Here is a 21,896-nt window from a genome sequence, read left to right on the forward strand (position 1 = left end):
TATAATATATATCAATTATACATTTACGAAAATATTTGAACATATCTTATTAAGAAATTTATTTAATTAAAAAATTCTGATTTTAATAAAAGTTTGGTTTTTTTTTAAATATAGAGCATAATGAATTATATAGAACATGTAGCAACTTTTTTAATAAAAAAATTTTTTTGAAAAAGTCAAATCCACAAGTTCTGAGATGCTTTCATGTTTTAAATATACTTAAATATACTTATTTAAAAATAAAAGTTTTACGATTTATAGATTTTTGAAAAATTAAAAAAATGAAATAAAATAAATAATTTTTCTACTGCAAAATAAAATTTCTAGATTTCTTATATATATATATATATATTTTATATTTAGGAATAATTATTTAGAAGAAATTATTTTTTACACATATAATAATTTTAAAATGAATTAATAAAATTTAATATTTAAATCTAATGATATAATAAATCTATAAGTTTAATCTATTTCTTTATAAATTTGAATTAATAAAATAATTTGATAAATTGATAAATCAATTGCTTATTTATATTTTTTTTATAATTGATTTAAAAATAATAATTGATTTAAATAAATATTTAATTATTTCATATTAAATTATTACTATTTTATTGATTTTATATTTTTAATGATAATTTCATACAAATTACTGATTAGACATTTATCTAAATAAATACATATATTAGTAACAATTAAGATGAAGTTAATTTATATTAATTTATAATTGTAATATAAATATTAGATTGCATTCAAACTATAAATAGATAATAAAAATTTTAGATACAAATAATATTTGTAAATATTATTATATACATAATGTTTTTATTTTTTAATAAAAAATTATTTTTTATTTGAAAAATTTTAAAAAATTTAATTTAATTTGATTGTACAAAGAATGATTAATTATATACAACATAATAGTAACATATATGAACTATTTAGTATTATTATTAAAATTTTTATAGAATTATATTATATTATTATAATACATAATTTTAATATAGCATTTACATCAGTTTCTTAATGATATGTAAAATATAACAATATAATTTTTTTATATTTATCTTTGAATTTTAAGGTTTCCAACTAAGAAAACTGTCTTGTATAAATATTTGTTTAAATATACTAGGTGTAATAGATTGTGGAGTTTTACGATTACGTTGAGCTTCTAAAATATATGAAACTTTTTCTCTTGCTTCACTACGAGAAATATCACCTCTAAGACCCAATAATCTGACTAAATGATCTTCAGTCATATCTGGATATTTTTCAACCAATGAATGTAAATCAAGAGAAAGAATTTCTGAATCTTCACAACGTAATACTTCAGCAAGACGTTTAATTATTTCAAAAGGAGAATTAAAGTTTCCTACTTTTGGAGCTATTCTATCAAAAAAATTTTTTAGTTTATCTGCTTCTGTCATTATCTTTGATGTACATGTTAAACATTCATCATATGTTTTTAAAGATATTTTTCTCTGTAACATTGCAGAAATGTAACGTTTTGCAATAAGATTTTGTGCTTCTGTAATAACATATTCAAAATTTTTTGGACATAGATGATTGTAATCCTGAAAATAATCTTCTAAAGTCACGCAAATAGTTTCTACTGGAATAGGAGATGATAACCATTTTGGAGTAATCAAATCTTGAAATTGTAATTCTAAATCTAAGAAAGATTCTTCTAATAATATAGCTGCTGCTTCATTTCGTAATTGTTGATAATTTGACAATAAATTTTCAAATTTAACAGTAGCATCTCCACTAGTATTAGAAACCCAGTATAGCTGTTTCATTTGCTGTGCTAATTCTGTAAACTGTAAGCAATTATTAACAACTGTAATCATATGATGTGTAAAATAAGGTACTTGACTTCTATCTTCAAAATGTTTGTTTTTAAATTCTAATATTGCTTGTCTATACATAAATCCATATTTAATTACTTGTTCAATACATAGGACTATAGCTTGTGCTGTTAATTCAGTACTAATTGTTTTTGTAACTTGAAGATTTTGATCAATCATTTGAAATATAATCACAGGTGCTGCTGTATGATAATATGCTTCTTGAGTGCTTCCTTCTGGTATCACTCCACTCCACCAATCCACTTTTTCAGTTTCCAAAGTCTTTTTCATCCAATCTTCATAATTTTGACACATATTTTTCAAATATTTTTCTTGAAGATCATTTATAATTTCTGGACTTAGCAAAGGACCTATATCACTTGTATCAATATTTAATTCAGGATGTTGCATTAATTCTGGACCAGTATAAGTATTCATAATCCATGATAATAAAGATACATATTCATTTCCTTCTAAACCATTGGCAATTATGTCTTTCAAATGTTGTGATAAACTTGTGTGATACATTTTAACAAAAGTTCTTACAATATTATACCAAGGTGGAAAACAAGGTTCACATAGAGTTTTAGCAACTCGCAGATCTTCCAAAATTAATAGTCTTGTAAGCTCTAAATATCGAACTAACCACATTTTATTATCTACTCTTTCTTCAACATGAGTTCCTTCAATTCTATTGGCAACAGATTTTTCTAAAACTTTCATTGCCATATCTTTCCATTTTTTAGGTCTTCCTGGTGGCATAAATCCACTTTGTTTATGTCTTTGAATAGCAAAATGATCTGCTTTCTCTTCTCTTTCTATAATTCTTAACGCTGTTACAATGACAGTAGGTTCTTTTCTAACTGTATTCAAAGTACGGCTTAATACTAATCTGATTTGTTTTTCCATTAGTTGTGAAAGCATTTCAACATCTTCTAAATAAGCTTTTAACATAACAGTATCAGCTGGTGATTGATTTGGAAGTTTATGAAGTTCATATAATAAATCATCTCTTGAATTTTCAAGATCCATAATAATTTGATGAGCATATAAAAGATTTCCTTGATTTATCCACTGTTTAGTCATTTCAACGCTTTCAGGCAAAGTAAATGTATGTTTCAAATTTTCTTTAGCAGTAACATATTGAGAATGACGCATATTTTCTTCCTGAACAGCTTGTAATTTTGCACTAAGTTCTGGGACTTTATTGAAAAATTCATTAATATTATTCAAATCTTGTTTTATTGAAGCAATACTTTCTAAAGAACTTTGGAGCTGTTCAAAGCCTACACGAACTCCATCTAATTGACTTTGCATTGCAGTTTTGAGCATAGTTTCCACTGAAGCTTTTTTTCTACTTATTCTACGTTTGTACATATCAATTTTTTCCAATTGACCTGGTCGTTGCAATAAATTACATCCATATTTTGTTGCCCTTGCTTTAGCCTCTTCTTCCAATTTTTGTAAATCTTCCATTTTTAAAACTTTTTTTAAACTAATATTTTACTTTATAAATTAATGGTTTATTTTATATACTTTTGTTTACTTATAAAAAATGAGGAATAATGATTTTTACTTAAACAGATTCATTTAAAAGAAAAGTATATAGATTATTTTGATATTCACACAATACAGGTTAGACATGTATCTTAAGATAGGTTTACATTAAAAAGTTGTCTTGTTAATTTTCGATAAGAACACACCTTAATTTTTTAAATGCAATCTTGCAAATGTACCGTGTCGTTTTTGAATTTAAAACAAAAATTTGAATATTCAATTATGATAAGGAATGTGATTTAAAAGAATTTACATTATTTTACAATAATAAAAGTTCACTGTAATATTTATAAAAATTGTAAATATAATTTAAATTCTCTTTTTATACAAATGCATTCTCTAAAACAAATATCGAATATAATCAATCTATATTATAAAAGTTATTCACGAAGATATTTAACCTCTAAATCATCTGAAAATGTAGAAATTGAAAAAGAACAAAAGGGTAAATAATTATTTTTATTTATATATTATATAATATATATTTATTATTATAATTTTTATATTTTAAATTGTAATTTATTCTAGGAAAAAATATTGTAGTACAATATTTTGAAGGTGTTGCTATGATTGGTATAAATCGACCTGAAACAAAAAATGCTCTAAATGTTGCAACTGCACAAGAACTAGCAGATGAAATAGACAAATTTGAAAATGATGAAAACTGTTTAATTGGTGTACTTCATGGTATAGGAGGAAATTTTTGTAGTGGTTATGATCTTAAAGAAATTGCACAATATAATGGAAAAAATGAAGAGGTTTTACCTCAATTTGGACCATTGGTAAATTAAATAAGTTTAAAATTTACATTTCATGTAAAATTATATAATTGTTATAATATTAACTTTTATACAAAATACTTATAGGCTAATAAAATTGAATTAAGTAAAAAACCTTTAATAGCTGCTATAAATGGATATGCTTTAGGAGTAGGATTTGAACTTGCATTAATGTGTGATCTTAGAGTAATGGAAGAAAGTGCATTATTAGGTTTTGCCAATAGACGATTTGGGATACCCATATTATGTGGTGGTACAGTTCGATTACCTGCTTTAATCGGATATTCCAGAGCAATGGATTTGATTTTAACTGGTCGTCATATTGGTGCAAAAGAAGCATTTTCATATGGTTTAATTAATCGTTATACAACTGTTGGTAACGGTATTGTAATAAATGCATTATAGTAATAAATAATATAATGTATAAATATAATGAATATAATAAGGAGTATAATGAATATGAAATGTGTTTTTTTATTTACAGTGATAGGACATACAATAAATTTTGCAAGATCTTTTGTGAAGTTTCCCAAAAAAACATTGCTTGCCGATCGAACTTCTGTACATTATGCTACATTTTCTGCTAAACAATTAGAAGAAGCTATACAATTTGAGAAAGACAATGCATCTCATTTATTATTTGAAGAAGGAGTTGAAGGTGCAAAAAGATTTGTTACAGAAGGATTAGGAAAACATGGAAAATTTTATAATATTACGGAAATAAATACAAAATTTAAGGAATTAGATAAAGATCTTTTATAAAGATTTTATAAGAATAAATTTGTTTTAAAATTTTGTAATATGATTAAATATCTATATTATATTCTATGTGTATTATTACCCCTTTTTAAAGAAGATTTAGCAGATAAATTTTTTTTAGGAAAAGCAAACTTTATTAATATATCATTGCACTTTTTCATTATTTTTCCAGTAAGAAGAGGTGTAATATTTATCATTTGACCATGTATATCTCCTAAATAAATAATATTTATTGATAACAATATTTTATATAATATTTAAAACTTACGTTCAAATGTAATTATTATATATGTTAAATTTGCTTGAAAAACATTAAGACCAAGTGTATGTGGTTCAAAAAAGGTAATTTTTCTTAATTGACAGTTAATTTCATCACATAAATCAAATTCGGCTATAAATATATTTATTATTTATTTATTATTTAAATAATATATTTAAATAAATTAATAGAAATAAATATATCCTAATCACTTGTATCATCCAATCCCACTACATTTCGAATATAATTTAGAATTAATTTAAGTGGGCAATTAATATTTACTAAAATTTCTTTATGATCTTCCTCTAATTGGTTATTTTGCTCGTTAACAGAAACTATAAATTAAATATAAATGATATATTTATTTGATAAATATTGCACAATACTGTACAAAAATATTCTTACTGGAATATTTGACTCGGATAATCGACGCCATCGTATGATAAATATTTAGTAAATATTGATCAATACACAGACAATGCAAAAGAAAAATAAATTATTAATTTGTTTTATATATTCTCTTCTAAAAAAATATCGTATATTATATATATTAAAATAATCGAAAATTATTCGATATTTATTGCTGTTCGATATTCAATTTATGTATTAAATTTTCGAACTTAATTAGATTATAATTTGTGTTTTTATGTTGTGTTTAATGTTTTTTAATTAGATTATAATTTTAAAAAAATACGTTAAAAATTAAAATATAACTTTATTTTTAATATATTATCCTTATTTCAACTATATTATTATCATTAGCATATATATATATATATATAAAATATACGCATATAAATATATATAAATCATTGGAGCTATTTCGATTTTAAATCTCTTCATTGCTTGTATGCGAATAAGTGCATCAAATGCAACAAATATAACGTGCATTCAATATGTTATCGAGTTGCAGTCAGATTTTCTTTTAGTGATTATTGACGCATTCATTCGATTGGAATTTAAAATAATCGTGGAATTTCATATTCAAGTTGAACAACGACCGTCCACAGGTTTAATTGGCGAAAGTAATGCGAGCCAGCCACCACCATCGAACCAGTTAAAGCTGTGTGACGAAATGAGTGCAGGTGGCGGTGCATTGTTGCGCAATCGTTTATATCCCTTCTCTTCCTCCTCTTTCTTGTAACCAGGAGTCAGGACGAGAGTCCCCTTGGTAACCAAAGGCCTTCCCCACCAAGTACCTTCCTCCTTGCTCGACCTGGTGAATGTTGCACACCCGCAAATCTCCTCTGATATTTTTTCATTCCTTTATTCTGTTTTAAATTTTCTAGGATTCGATTTTTTTTTATTAATCTTCCATATTAATTAATTATTTTTCATGAATATTTGTTCTTGATATAAAATTTTAAAATTTAATTGTAGTTTAATAAATGCATATATTTATATTTATTTAATGCATTTTATAATATAATATAAATTTTAATTTATTTGAATTATTAAAAATGGATTTTTTTATCCTATAACATAAATGATCTTAAGGTTGAGAATTAATTAAAAATTGTTAATTGAAATTTTAGAAGAAAAACAAAAAATTGTTTTCAATATATTACAATTAATAATTTTTATTATAATTTTTATTATATTTTTTATAACACTATAAAACTATGAGAAAGAAAAATATGAGATAAAAGGGCGGTTCTCAGGATCTTCATTTTGATTAGTCCCGTTGTGTATATGGCATTTGAGAATGGATGATGCCAGAACCTTTCACGAATCACTACTTGATCTTACATTGTGTTATTGTTGTTAGTATACTAGTGAAACAAAAATTTCCTTTGTTGGGAGAGGTAAATCGATGCGTTCTTTATGAGGAAGCAAGATGTGAAAGTCATATCTGATTGTTTCGAATATTCCTAATATTTTCTCTTTTATTTTATGTTTTCAGATATGAATATATATATACTTGTAAGTACTTATTTGAATATTACTTTTTTAATTATTATAAATTTTTTTCATAAATCTTTTAGAAAATTCGGGAAATAATTTTCATAATTTGCAAAAAAATTTACTTTTGATATAATAAAAAATATCGGGAATTTCATTCGATATTTTTACAATCCATTTTTTATCTATTTTTAATTCTTTTATAGCTCAATAAAATAACAAAACATTATATTATCATAATGATAAATTATTGTACATAAATGATTAATAATTTAATTAATAGTACATTTTTTCCTAGACAAGCTACTTTTATGTAAATAAGCTAGAGAATGCTAATAAAACTTAACTTGTAATTCTTAGGATAATTTTAAGAAACTTTTTTCTTTGTAAAAATTTTCTTTTATATTAAAAAATTATTATATAATTGTTATATTATTATTACGAACTTTATGTTAATAACTTATTATTATTATTATTATTATTATTATTTACAAAAAACATTAGCTAATTACAGAACATATAAAGCTATAATGCTTTGACAGTAGTATTGCATATATTTCGCTGGCTTGAACAAACAAGTTGAAACATATGTTAAAACAAATATACTGAATTATTATTGAGAAAAAGTTATATCGGATTACTTATTTATAAACAATTAATAAATTAAATAGCTTTGTAATATATTATTTCTGCCATCGGAGCATCGGACAGCTCTTTGGATAATATTTATAATAATAATATTTATAATATTTATAATAATATCAATATTATGCTACGCTGTCAATGTACAGTTCTACGATTGATTAATATTTTTCATTAACAAAAGTTGAAAATTTTCGCAAAAGAATAAATTGTTTGAAATCAGTTCAAAAATCGGCATTTAAGCTTTGTTAATTAACTTTTGAGAAAAAGTTACACTCTATAGAAAAATCTCAATTTTGAATGAGACAAAAATCAATATATTTGAAATTCTATAAATAAAATCTACAATTATTTTAAATATTTTTTGAACGTTTTTATAGCTCATCTATTATCTATGCTCTAGCTTTTTTGTAACTCAATAATTATAAAATAATAAAATTATTATAATATATAATAATTATTATAACAATTTACTTAATAATCAATTGTTTTTATGAACATAAACTATTATAAAAAAATTTAGTTTGGATTAAATAATAGGTAGAACGTTAATATTTATCTGAGAAAGCCTATGAAACAAATATCTAGAATCTCGACGTTACTGCAATCCATTCTGTATCTTCAGTCCTTTTGCAGCAATTAATAAAATATCTAAGCTTAAACAGCCTGTTCGAAATCACCTTTTTGGTAGATAAAATCGCTATAGGAAAGTGTGCAATTTTCATGTGCAACGCTAAAAAAAATACGCGGATCATAGCAGTCGTTTCAGCTTCTTCGTATGTTTGATTCTATTCTCTAGTCGTCGATGCTGATCGTATCTGCATACCATTTAACCATGCGTTTTACGAAATGGATGGACGTAAAGTCCCTGTTCTTTGTCCAGCAACAGGTTACATTGTTGTCCCATTTTATCCAGTGATCGGACGATAAAAGGGAATAATTTTTCTTTTTTTCGCTGAGCCTAAACTAACAAAAGAATCTGACACATCTGTAAAATTTATTACAGATATATATATATATATATTTTGCTGGATCGATAGGCTGTTTCTATGAATTTACATCAACGTTTCTATCCAATTCTTCAACAATTGGAGATCTAATAAAAAAAAGATAAAAATAATTCCTGTCATAAGTAATATAATAATATCTTTACTTCGAAAGTGATACAATTTAAAAAATATTTATTTTGTGAAATAAAAATATTTTTTTGAATAATAATTAGAGTGCGGATGTTTATTCATTTATAAAATATTTTAATGTACAAACTTTAATGTATATTTATAGAATACATATTATAAAAAACATATATTTAAAACATCCTAAATACATTGTTTAAAAAATAAGATAAATTTTAGTTTTTTAGTCATATTCATAAAAATTTTGTAAATAAATATCTTAAGATAGTAATAATAAATTATATTTTATTATATAATTTATTAGCAAAAAGAATATTTCTGCACAAAATAGAATCAAACAGAAACAAAATAGAATCGTTTTCGAAATTTTTTTATTATTTGAAAAAAAAATATTATTAAAAAACCTTCTGATTAGAAATTTAAGATTAATTTTGATCGATTTGAAATTGATATAAAGTTTAAATTAAATTTAAATGAAATAAAAATTTTTTTTGGATATGATGAATTATTGAAAAATAATATTATTTACATAGTTTTTAATTTTTATATTAGAATATAAAATATTTTCATATTTTATTAATTTCTTTATTCGTAATTATACTTTTGTACTTCCACTTTGTTTGTACAAGAAATCAATAAAAGTTTAAAATAAATGAAAAGAAATTATAAAAAGAAAAAAATATATATGATGAAATATATCATATATATTAAGTAAGTGCGTATTTATTTCTGCTTATTAACTCCAATCGATTATTATCGATTATATTAACTATGTATATAGTGAAATCGTGCGCGGTATTTATATGCGAATTATTATTTCTTAGCGAAATTTGTATACATTATCACTATTATGTGAATATAATAATTATATGTTTTTTTTCAATTTGTCATGGCTGCTAGAATTATTTTCCGGAAATATATTTATTCGTTTTCATTAAAGTTTTAAATACACGTAACACATAATAAATGAATCGATTGGAATGTCATGATTACTCAAGATTGTATCTTGTTATTTTCCGGGATAGAGATTTTTTCAAGTCGTTTTTTTAGTGATGCTCTTACTGATGTTTAATAAATATTATTTCTTAAAGTATAAAACAAAGAATGCAGAAAAAATTATGGATTATATAAATAATTTATATATTATATAAATAAACTATTTTTATATATATATATAACGATTATAATAAGTTAATATTTGATTAAAAAGTCAAGAGATTCTGATGCTTCGAACAATTAAATATTAATATTGGTATTTTTTAAAGTTCTTACGTGACTTTCTTATTTTATAGTTAGTTCATATATCCTTTCTCACCATAATCTGAATATAATCAACCGATTATTTCGATGGATTTGATTTCTTTTCCTTTTATCAACGCATATTTTTTTCTTTTACAAAATTTTACATAAAATTATGCGTGATTCAACAATAATTCAATAATATGAGCAATAATTAATAAAGATATATTTTTGATTCGTCATATAAATGTCTTTTTTCATAATTTTTTTGATATCGTTTATTTTCAAATAATACTTATATTTCAACAAATAATATTGTTTTGTTAAATATTCGATTATTTCAATACGTCTCCCGGAAGGAATCGCAGTTGAGATAAATTAAACTGTATATAGTTCAAGTTAAATTGAGTTATAGAGAATTTGGATTAGCAGAAACGAGATTGAATGGAATTCTCGCGAGAGGGGTGAGGCAAATTTTAAATTCATTTTTAATTGTTTTTAAATATATGAATTATATTTAATATAATGAGTTTAATATAATATATGGCGATATTAATTATTATAACATTTTTACTTAATATATAAATTAAAGCAAACTAGATTTATCCAAAGTCTATCCAAGCGAATTAAGATAATTTAGAGTTCAATTTAGAGTTGAAACTGTTTGAGAGAGTTTGGATTAAGTTAGATTTTAATGGAATCGAAAGCTTTATAAAAATATCGACAGTATAATGTCAATTTTTATGCATTTTGACATTTTGAATGCTTTATATACAGCTTTTTCAAGAGTGTCGATCGATAAGCATTTTTCCGTCAAGTTCAATGAAGTTTTGTACGTTATAGAGATATCAAGTTTTCAGTATTCATCTATAATATTCATCAAAAAAAAAGTATATTGCCAATATAATGATATAATTAGCCACAAAAATTTTCATTCACTATCTTATAAGGAAATTTATCTATTTGAAAAATTTGATTCTATGAAAATTTGTATCTATATATATATATAGATTATATATTTTTCGACAGAAAATTTCTTTGAATATATAAAATGGATTTTCAAATGTTTATAATTTTTGTTTATGTTTTATATACAATTTCGTCTGAAAACATTTTTTGATATCAAACTAATAAAATTTAAATATTTTATAGTTCAAAATCTTGTCATTGAAATTATATTTAAAAAAAAAAATGAAAGTAATAACGATTAAAACTTTAACGATTAATTTTACTTTCTCGAAATGATATTCCATTAATAGCTAATAAGATTGTTTTATATATAATTTATTATAATCTGCATATTCATAATATTTTAGACGAAACAAAATAATTATTGATTTTGATAATAAAATTTATTAGTTATAACATAACACAACGTAAAGAAATATTTTATTTCAGTAAATAATCATAAATACGCAAAAAAAAAAAAAAAATAATAAAAAATGTCATAAAATTTATACTCAATGAATTGTTTACAACATTGTACACAAACATTGGGAGAATTTTTGTTGTTTTTAGAAAAAGCGAAATTCAATTTTCCAAATACTCGTTTCTTCAATTGCTTCGCGTCCCGTAAAATTTCCTACAAATTGCTCATGTCATTTCGAGAATAACCGAATTCAATTATCCCTCAATCCGACAGGATTCCACACTGTTCCCGCGTCTTTCATAATAATACATATTCACATTCGATTATTTCAGATCATTCTTGACAATCGAGAAAATACGTAATCTCCGGGATTGATATTTTTCGTCCAATAACGGCTCGAGAGAGGTTAATAATTGTGCACAAGCATCATTCCGGACAACGGTTCCGCGGGTAATCACGCGAAATTATGCAATGGTTATGCGAGTTTTCGACTCGACGAGAACAAGTCACGGAAGAGGTTTCAAACTTTAACGCGCGAGATTCTCCCAACGTTTTCACCACGAACTCACCGAGATCGATGAACAGATAAATTTCTGCGCGCTCGTATTGTACGTGAATATCCTATGAAAATCGAGTTTTCACGGGAAATGAGCGATATTTCCATGGATTGTGGAAGTTCAAGAAAATTGATGATACAATTTTTTATCATATCACGTTTGGTCATATTACATTTTAATTACTCTATATTTTGAGTAGAAATTTTCAAAAGGAAAAATTTCTAAATAGCTTTAATAAGATTGAATTTCGATTTGTGAATCTTGTGAAAGGAAAAAATTAAATTGATAAGAAAAATATCTTGAATTTATATTTTAAAAGAGATCTTTAAAAAATCAGTCATCATTATTTGATATTATTATTTAAAATATTTATTTAATTAATATTATATATTGTTTGCAATTTTTGTGTCTCAAATCTCTTTGAATTCTTAAATCAACTAAATATTTTACAAGGAAAAAATTATTAATTTTTGTAATCAATAAAAAATAATTAACAAAAATATGTCATAATGTATCTTAGTTCTTAAAAATTACTATAAAACTTTCATATTTCATATAGAAACTTTTAAGAATCATTAAATTAAATTAAATTTTTTTAAATTAAATTTTTCGAACAAAAAAAAATCAATCTTCAAATCTATAAAAATAATCAATAATTATTATCAAAATATAAAAATTTCATACTTTATAAAATCTACTTTCTAGAACTTTCTTATATTGATCAATTATTCTCTAAAAATAAATAAAAATTATCGATGTGTGATTATCATTAATAATCAAAAATATCTTAATAAATAGATATATCAAACGTGTATCTAAATTTTTTCAAGAATGATTACAAAATTACAAAACTTTCTTAAATCATATAAAAATCTTTAAAAATCATAGAAAAATTCTCTGTTATTTTTTAATAACTTTTCAACTTCAACGAATATCTTCCAAGAACAAAATATTCTCCTCCAAAAAAAAAAAAAAATAATCAGAAACATTCCAATTATAATATTATATCCAAACGCAAATCCTTTTTTCAAATCCTTTCAAGAATTACGTTTCAATTTCCCGCGCTCATAAAACCTTCGAATTTCATCAAGAGAAAGATTTTTCCCGCGTTGACATCCAAGAACGTTGTTCGAAAATGCATTTCCTGAAGCTCGAATACGAGCCGTTAACAGCATGGCGCATCCAGCTCCTCGGTAATACACATAAACAGTACGCTCGGATTGCGTTCTATTCCGGAAAAGCGAGGTCCTTGAACTCGATTCCTCGGCCGCATCTCGCGAGACCTGACCACGGGACTCGTCCTTTATCCGTTCCTGTGGCCGTATGCAAAGCGTCTCGAACGCACACGCATGCGCGTATAATATAAACAGGGAGTGGCCGAGCGTAGCCGACGAGCAGATTTTCCGCAAACTTTGGCAACGTGTATTTGCATGATATTGAATTTCGCCAGTTGATCGTGTGTCATTGCAAAAGTTTAAGTTGAAGGTTATTCAGATTTGTTGTACTTTTTTTTTTCTGATAAATTAATACACAGAGGCGTAGTAAAATCTTGAAATTAATTTTTTCGTTTGTTTTTGGAATCAAATAATCTAGCTGGCATAAGTTAGCTGGCTGAGAGTTTTGATCAACTTGGAATTTTACAATTTTATATTGATATCAATGATCATTACATCATTATTTTTATTTTAATCTTAGATTTTTGTTTTTTAGTGAATGTGATAAGAAATTGAGAAAATAAAATTTTCGAAATTTAAATTATGAATATCGTTTTATACTTCGAAGAATATTCTTTTAATTTTTCTATAATCTTCAGCTTTTTATTTTTGTGTGTGTATTTTCTTTTCATTTTAACAAATAAAAAGATTTTTAATATTGTAAGAGTAACTACAAATCATATAAATATTCTTTTAAAACTTCAAAATATTTTTAAAAATTTAATCAAATAATACAAAATTAAAATGTTTAATTTTAATTGCAAAAATTACAACTTTCTTAAAATCTTAATAATCAATATTTCTATCATAGTGGATAATAAAATTTGCATCGTGTAAATTTAAATGGCAATAAAATAATTATTTAATCGAAACATTTTACATTGAAACAAGCTTGATCGAGCTTGAATCTAATCTGCTAAATTAATATCGTTTATTATTGCATTTTATCAACATTGAAAACGATATTATAACGATACAGAGGCGTTGAAATATTTAAATTTGATATATTAAATTGATGTCATACAAAGATATATTTGAACTGATGTACGAACTGTTTCTGTATAGCGAAATCCTCATTATCTGAATTAATCGTGGTATGCGAAACTCGATTGAACGTTTCGCATAGTAATGTTAATGCATACTTCATATAATTACATTCCAATATACGAGCTATTGCATCGCGGTATAAATTATCTCATAAAATAAACGAGAATGTGGGTGGCGAGTAATAATTAGATCTAATAAGAGGGCAATAAAAAGATGCATATCGTGAAATTAATAATATAACGCGATAAGTTCAAACAAGTTTTATTAGTATTTTTTTTTTTAAACAAGCTTATTGCCTTGTGAAAATTTCACTTACGTAATATTATATTATGTTTATTTTTTTTTTCACAAAGATTTATTGATTTACATTGCTTAGATAATTTTTATTTTTTTTATTTATTGATAATTGGTATTTAATATGAAAATCTTCAAATAGTTTAATTTTGATTATTAGAGAAACCATTTAAGATTCACGCAAGCATTTAATCCGATCATTAGCTCTAATTATGCTTACATATTAGTTTACATCATTTGAGAAGATTGAAATTATCTACGTACATGATCTATTTTCCAACCAACTGTATATGTATATGTAATATACATATAATATATCAATTATATAATTCAAAGTATAATTTATAAGTAGAGATAAATATTTATATAAGTATTAAGTATAAACAAGGTATAATCAAATACTAGATTTTTTCTGCATAATTTTCTAGTAATGTTAAGTAGTAAATGATAGGAAATCTTAAATAAATACTAATAATATTTATGGTTATTTAATACTTGTTTTTAACAAAGTTCCAAATTTTTCGAAACATGTTCCGTTGATTGATATTTATATGTTAAATATTCGAAACTGCTAGTTATAAAAATTACTAAAATAACTTAAGATATTTATATGTATTAATGATCTGATGCTTATCATCCGATTCAAATGAAGTAGATTTTGAAGGAGAGACCAATATTATAATTGGTCTTTTATTAGAAAACGAATTTGTCATTGTTAAATAAATTGCAAGTTTAATAGATAAAAATAACAAAAATATACAAATAGTTTTTAATCTATCTATAATTTAGATATCTAGATATATTAAAAGTTATAAAAAGACTTTTGATAAACTTATAACAGTAAAAGTGAAAAAGAAAAAAATTAAATAATGAGAGAAGAATTAAAAAGTTAGTTTTCTTCGATTTTTATAAATTTTGGATTTTGTATGAATAATATCACGAAAAATACAAGAAATTAAAACAGAGGACAGATAGATAAGAATACAGAATTTATTTTCAATAAATATTATGTTTTATGCATGTATATTTTAAGTGCTTATCAGAAAATTGAAATACTATTTTTAGTAAGTATACTTCATCCTTTATGCATACAGAAATTATTTGAAGAATCACTAATAAAAGTATTATTTGTCTTTGCATATGACTCAATGAATTTTCATGAAACAATAAAATTAAATTAATTTGTAATTCTCATATAATATTTTTTCTTTTCGAGTTAAATTTTTTTCTGTGTCATGCTTAACTGACAATTTTATTATCTATCGTAATAAATAATAATCGTCACTATAAATCTATTTTTTGATAATTTTTTTTAATTTCATTAGGAGAATTTTATTCTATAATACCGTTTTATTATATATATTATTTTAATTGGAATTTAATTTTGAATTATATTTTTGTTTTGTTATTTTGTTCGATTCCTTCAATTTTATATAATTTCAATCTTCTATTGTATCATTTCGCTTGAAACTTTTATATTAAATGTGAATTAAATTGTTGCTTTCTTATTGATCTTATTGTTCTATCATGCGGAAGACAGATACTCCCTAATCTATCGAAATCGAGCAACGACACGAAGGATTCCAACGATGGTAAACCGAGGTATTCAGGTCGCAGCAAGGCCGAACTGCGTGCACAGTCGCAAAGTAAAAGTGCACAGAAATAAAATGTAGGCTGTTACGTGGCTCGAGGCATCTCACTCTAGGTCTGGACATTTTGGAGACTTTGAATAACCATTCTCTAACAGCTGTTCTAACTAATATACTAACTAATATAATAATATATGTTCTAATTATCTAACAATATATGCACTTTATTCCTCTAATATATTTTATTGTTTAATAATAAAATAATATCTAAGAATTTAAGATCATCATAAATTCTAAATAAATAACCAATAATTCATACTTGTATATGTATGATTTTTTTAACCATCTATTGTTGGAATTTTTTTTATCTATAATATTATAATAATAGTTATATTCTATTTCATATAATGTAACCATAAGAATTTTTAGATTTGCGAAAAATTACATAGATCAATAGATTTTAGAAGATTTCGAAACTCTCAAAATTTATAGAAGCTAAAACTTTCGAAATCCAAAATGCTTATTTTTTTTCTTTTTTTCCAAAGAAAAATATTTATTTTGCCAAGAGTATCAATTTTGATTTTTAAAATTCTTCAAATTCGAACTTATAATTATTCAATGGTAACAGTATTTATTAGTTATTCTTTTGGATGGTGAGAATTTTAATTTTTATGCAAATTATTCTTTATTTTGATGAATCAAAAAATTAAAGAAAAGTTTTGAGATTCAAGAATTCGAAACTTTTTGGAAAGCTTCGAAATTTTGATACTCGATTCATCCTTAATAAAAATACATATATCATATCATAATATATACATAGGGATATTTTTTATTTATAAAATCTAGATATAATATAATATAATATTATTAATATTAATTTAAAAAAATAATAAAATTGAAATATAGAAGTCATTTTCTGTTTCTACGATAAGTATTCGACATAAGAAAACTATTGTATATTTTGACGTTGCGAGATATGAATCGATATATTATTTGTCTTTTAAACATTGTTGATAAGCAGATAATATTTTTTTTATTTTTTGCCAACGAGAAATGTGAATCGAAATCATTTTTTTCATATTTATGGGGACATATGTGGTAATAAAAATATATTAATTCTTTCACCGTTTAATAAAATTTCGAAATATAATATAAAATAATATAATATAAAAAAAATATTTTTTTTATTATTTAAATTAAATTGTTTGAATCTATGCATTAAAAATAAGGATAAAGATATATTTTACATATATTTTAATATTGCAAAAAAAAATAATATCAAAATATTATAGCATTTAATTATATTTTTAAACTTTTAAAATATGATATTAAATAAATTTTTTGAATATGCATTTTTTATTTATGTACATTGCAATATTGTGCAATATTGATACCAAAGCAAGTTAAAATAAATTTATCTATTGATCGCTGCTGAGAAACGTTGCGTTATATGGAAATAATATCGTTCACTATCGGCCACGATATTCATCTACGTGTATAATAAACATGAAAAAAAAGGTAAGCACGTAGGAGTATTGGATTCCAAAGGATAATGATAACGATAGTGAAAAAGTACAAGTCGTGGTTTCGTGAAATATAAGAGTGATAATTTACATTGATAAAGGCGTTCCTGATACTATTACGCATTGCTTCGTTCGTTCAAGTTTAATAATTAATCACAATATAAATCTATTTTAATATTTACAATAAGTGAATTAACAAGTGAATAATTTTTAATATTGATTCAATATTGATTTAATATTATGTTTTTTATATTTCATACGATTAACAAAAGTTGAATATTTGCTTAATATTACAATTATAATATATGTACAAAATTATAGAAATATTCGTTAACTGAAGATTCCTGAAACAATTTCAAACAATATTTTCCTTTGCAAAAATTTTCGTTATGGCTTTGTTAACGAGTTATTAATGAAAAAACACTGGCCAATCACAAAACGCGTAACCAGTCGAACCGCAACGCTGGCTACGTGCCATCGACCCAATACGAACAAGTCTAAGCAACATATGTTGAAGAAAATGTGTTGAATATAACAAATATTTAAAATTATATTGAATTATATCATGAACAACGAATAAACTATAATAATCAATATATATTCATTATGTATTATTATAATTATATTATTATATTACTAGCATAATATATTATATAATTAATACTTTATGTTTTTTATAATAAAAACTAAGTATTACTTAGTATTATTACTTTTTTTATGTTAAGAGTGTCTTTAGAATTTTAAAAATTAAATAATAACATTTATGCATCTATTTATAAATTGAATATTGTTTAGTGTATGAAAAATAATTAAAAATTTAATATTAATACTAATAAATTTTAAATTAAATCATTTAATGAACTACGAAACTTTACAAAAAATTAAAACTTATTAAACTAAAAATATCTCTGTCTATAAAATAAAAATATTTCAAAAATTGTTTCACTGAAATAATTTTTTTAATTTAATCAGTCGTACATCAATCATTTTTACATATTAATGTGTGTAAAATATTGTACCCTATGTCAATATTTACTTTATAATTTAAATTTTAATAAATATATAAGTAAACATTAACAAATATCACTTTTTATACAACAATCGCTTAAAACAGAAATAAAATGATAAGATTTACCATATTATTTCCAACGATAATCCAAATAAAATCTCGATTTCGTTCCTTCTGCAAGGAACGCACGCTCGATACAGGATTTACAAGTTTCCTAAAAAGAAGACAACAGGGTAGTTCAACGTACCGATTATCGCGATCTTCTTCCCGGTTGCGAGTCAAGGAAATTATTCAAGCGTCAGTAGTTCTTCCTATCGCTTTATCAATCAGCTAATCGTCCAATCTGGCATTGATCAACAATCTTTTTTACGATTAATCATCCAACGAAATATTTTGTGATTTAATCTGAAAAACTACATTTCTCGATATATTTTTGTTCCCATCATGAATTGATTTTAGTATAAATTTTTTAATTTTTTGGATATATATATATATAGAATTTTATTAAAAGAAATATATTTTTGTGCTGAAAAATTTTTACTTTATTTATATAAGGTTTTTATTGTGTATTGATTTTTATGAAATATTAATTTTACATGAAAATACATTCAATTACAATACATATCAATTTTTGTTGTTTTCAATTTAAGATTAAATATTAGAATTATTGTTTTAAAATTTTATATTTAGGGAGAAATATAAAACAAGTTAAGAAAGATTTAATATTGGGATTGACGTATAAGATTGACATATATTATATCTTCTTAAAATAATTTAATCTTACGTAATTTATAATCTGTAATGTTCTTCAGCAAATAAATTATATCGGAAATTTGTATATTTTAATAAATGTCTAAAATGTAGATTTTAATAAATTTAAATGAAAATCTAAGAATTCAGTCAAATAAATTCACTTGATGATATATTAAAAATGCTGTACTGGAATATAATACTTGGTTTAATAAAATAAAAGAAAAAAAAGAATTTACTATAAAATTTATTATAGACAATGTTATGTATATTAAATTCATGTATTAAATATCGAGCTTGTGAAATTCAGATCAAAAAGTGTATTTGTAGATGAAAATAATTAGATAAAATTATATTTTAATGTGAATTTTTTGTTGGTGGGATTTGAAGTATTTTTATCTATATTCCAATTATCTCTGATTCTGTATTACTGTGATGACTAATTATATCTATTTGATATAAGTTATGCACTTATTCATATCATTAATTATTCACTAATTAATGCAATATTTTCCAATTTCTTTTAAATCATGCTTTTTCTATCTCAACGCTTTATTTTTATAATTTTTTAAATTAAATTTTGAAAAATAATACGAATAATTAATTTAAATAAAAAAAAGAATGTATATAGAAAAGAAAAAAACAAAAATTATTTTTAATTTAATTTTTTCAATAATAAATATAATATTCTTTAATTATAATATATATAGTTAAATTATACAATGTATCGAACTCAACTTCGGCAAATAAAATTCAAATTAATGTTTTAACATTATTTTTTAATTATTCTTTAAAACATTTAAATTGCTTTCCTGACATATATACGTCATATTGAGAAACAATAAGCTGGGATATGAAAAATACAGACTTTTTAGTATCAAAAAATATTTCTTTTCAACTTATCAATCAAGTTTTCTCTTAAATATTAATTCTTTAAAGAATTCACTTTTATCTATTAGAATTTCAAAAATGAAAAATTAATAAAAATAAATTTATTAAAAAATTTTCTATAGTCCTTGAATAGTGTTATTTTACATATTTTATATAATATTTGTAGTCTTAATATCTGTCTTAATGTCATACAATTTGCCAAAATAGAAAATTTTTAAATTTCCACTGAATTATCGGGACCAGGATCGCTGGAAACAAATAATCCTTGACACAATCCTTGGCATTGCGAGATATTTGTCGTCCGAATGCGAAAGGGTGAAGCAAACTCACCTCAGAAGGACCTTTTTCTCTTCTTGGTGGCTTCACGGTCAAAGAAACACCATCGTTACGAATTCCCCAGCGATCGTGCAACAGGTTCGAGCAAACTGATCGATGTTGCGTCTATTTTCGAAGCAAGACACGCGTCCGTCGGTCATGATTGTAAATTTACGAACGATTCAATCCCACATGGTTTGGAAATAGCCTGAATATTCCATGAAATTAGATGTTCTCGATGGTATCGAGGATATACAGAGAAAACGGAGTTTATGGTGTTTCGTGACTTTGTGTGTTCGAGTATTCAGGTATGTAAATGATTAAATATATATTTTCTTGGAATCCAAAAAATTAGTCTAATAGATTTAGAAGAGTATAGAAGATTCGTTCGAAACATTTCTTAAATTTTATGAGCGTAAGGATTATCATATTATATCATGTATAGTGTATTTTCTTTTTTATAGAAGATAGCATTTTTATTTAAGAATAGGATTTACGAATCATTTTAAGAAATTAATTTTTAGATCATATAAAAGCTGTATTTCGCTGGTACATTTTATTGAATTTTTAATAATTTAATTCTTAAGCTTAATTTGATCGATTTCAATGATTATCTTGATCTTAACGTATATTATTAGAGATTTTATAATTTATTTATTAGTTTGTTTACAGTATATTTTATTAAAGCCTTTTATTAATTTTCAGAAGATTTTAGATATCATTTACTATTCATTAGAAAATTATTAAAAAAAAATATTTCGTTAATACTATTTAATGCATGATTGTCACAATGATATTAATATCAGTATATAAATTAAAATATTCATTGAAAATAAATGTTATATTTTTTAAATTTCTTTTGTTAATAAAACTTTCTAATTCTAAACAACGAGCACTGATTAAAATAAAAATTTTGTTTAAGTCCTTTGAAATTAAAGATCGAATTAAAGAATCTTATAAATGACAGATTTTCAAATTCAATTTTTTCGAAAATTTTTATATTTATTATTCCATGTTCGGTTATAAAGAACATCAACAACTATATACCTCAACAACTATATCAAAGTCTATATAAAATAAACTTAATTTTTTTAATTTATATAATTATTCTAAACTAATTTAATTATATATATATTTTTGAATCTCGTTATTTTATTTTTAAAATACAGATATCAATTCGTTACAAGAGATATATTCGCTAGACCACCAATTAAA

General features: G+C 23.4%; 3 protein-coding genes across 4 annotated transcripts; 1 reads left to right on the top strand and 2 right to left on the bottom strand.

Annotated features, from left to right (window-relative positions):
• Positions 1-612: 612 nt before the first annotated feature.
• On the bottom strand, positions 613-3,326 carry Sec6 (Exocyst complex component Sec6). Of its 2 annotated transcripts, XM_086903204.1 has the most exons (2): positions 1,950-3,326; positions 613-1,823 (listed from the first exon to the last, which is right to left on the bottom strand). In XM_086903204.1, exons 1-2 carry the CDS (start codon positions 3,324-3,326, stop codon positions 1,080-1,082), a joined length of 2,121 nt encoding a protein of 706 aa, XP_086759330.1. In that variant the 3' UTR covers positions 613-1,079. The 2 variants fall into 2 exon arrangements, with proteins under 2 accessions (XP_086759330.1, XP_003694277.1); XM_003694229.4 differs by having other exon boundaries at positions 613-3,326.
• Positions 3,254-5,009, top strand: LOC100871458 (uncharacterized). The gene is made up of 4 exons (XM_003694265.4): positions 3,254-3,852; positions 3,936-4,189; positions 4,274-4,568; positions 4,671-5,009. The coding sequence occupies exons 1-4, from the start codon at positions 3,738-3,740 to the stop codon at positions 4,946-4,948; spliced, it is 942 nt and encodes a 313-aa protein (XP_003694313.1). The 5' UTR covers positions 3,254-3,737; the 3' UTR covers positions 4,949-5,009.
• LOC147658321 (uncharacterized protein CXorf65 homolog) lies at positions 4,638-5,776 on the bottom strand. The gene is made up of 4 exons (XM_086903205.1): positions 5,610-5,776; positions 5,417-5,539; positions 5,214-5,336; positions 4,638-5,159 (listed from the first exon to the last, which is right to left on the bottom strand). The coding sequence occupies exons 1-4, from the start codon at positions 5,638-5,640 to the stop codon at positions 5,005-5,007; spliced, it is 432 nt and encodes a 143-aa protein (XP_086759331.1). The 5' UTR covers positions 5,641-5,776; the 3' UTR covers positions 4,638-5,004.
• Between the last annotated feature and the right edge of the window lie 16,120 nt (positions 5,777-21,896).

The sequence above is a fragment of the Apis florea genome, unplaced genomic scaffold (assembly GCF_048593485.1).
Source record: "Apis florea isolate Af1SG1 unplaced genomic scaffold, ASM4859348v1 contig_2291_pilon, whole genome shotgun sequence".
Lineage (NCBI taxonomy): Eukaryota > Metazoa > Arthropoda > Insecta > Hymenoptera > Apidae > Apis > Apis florea.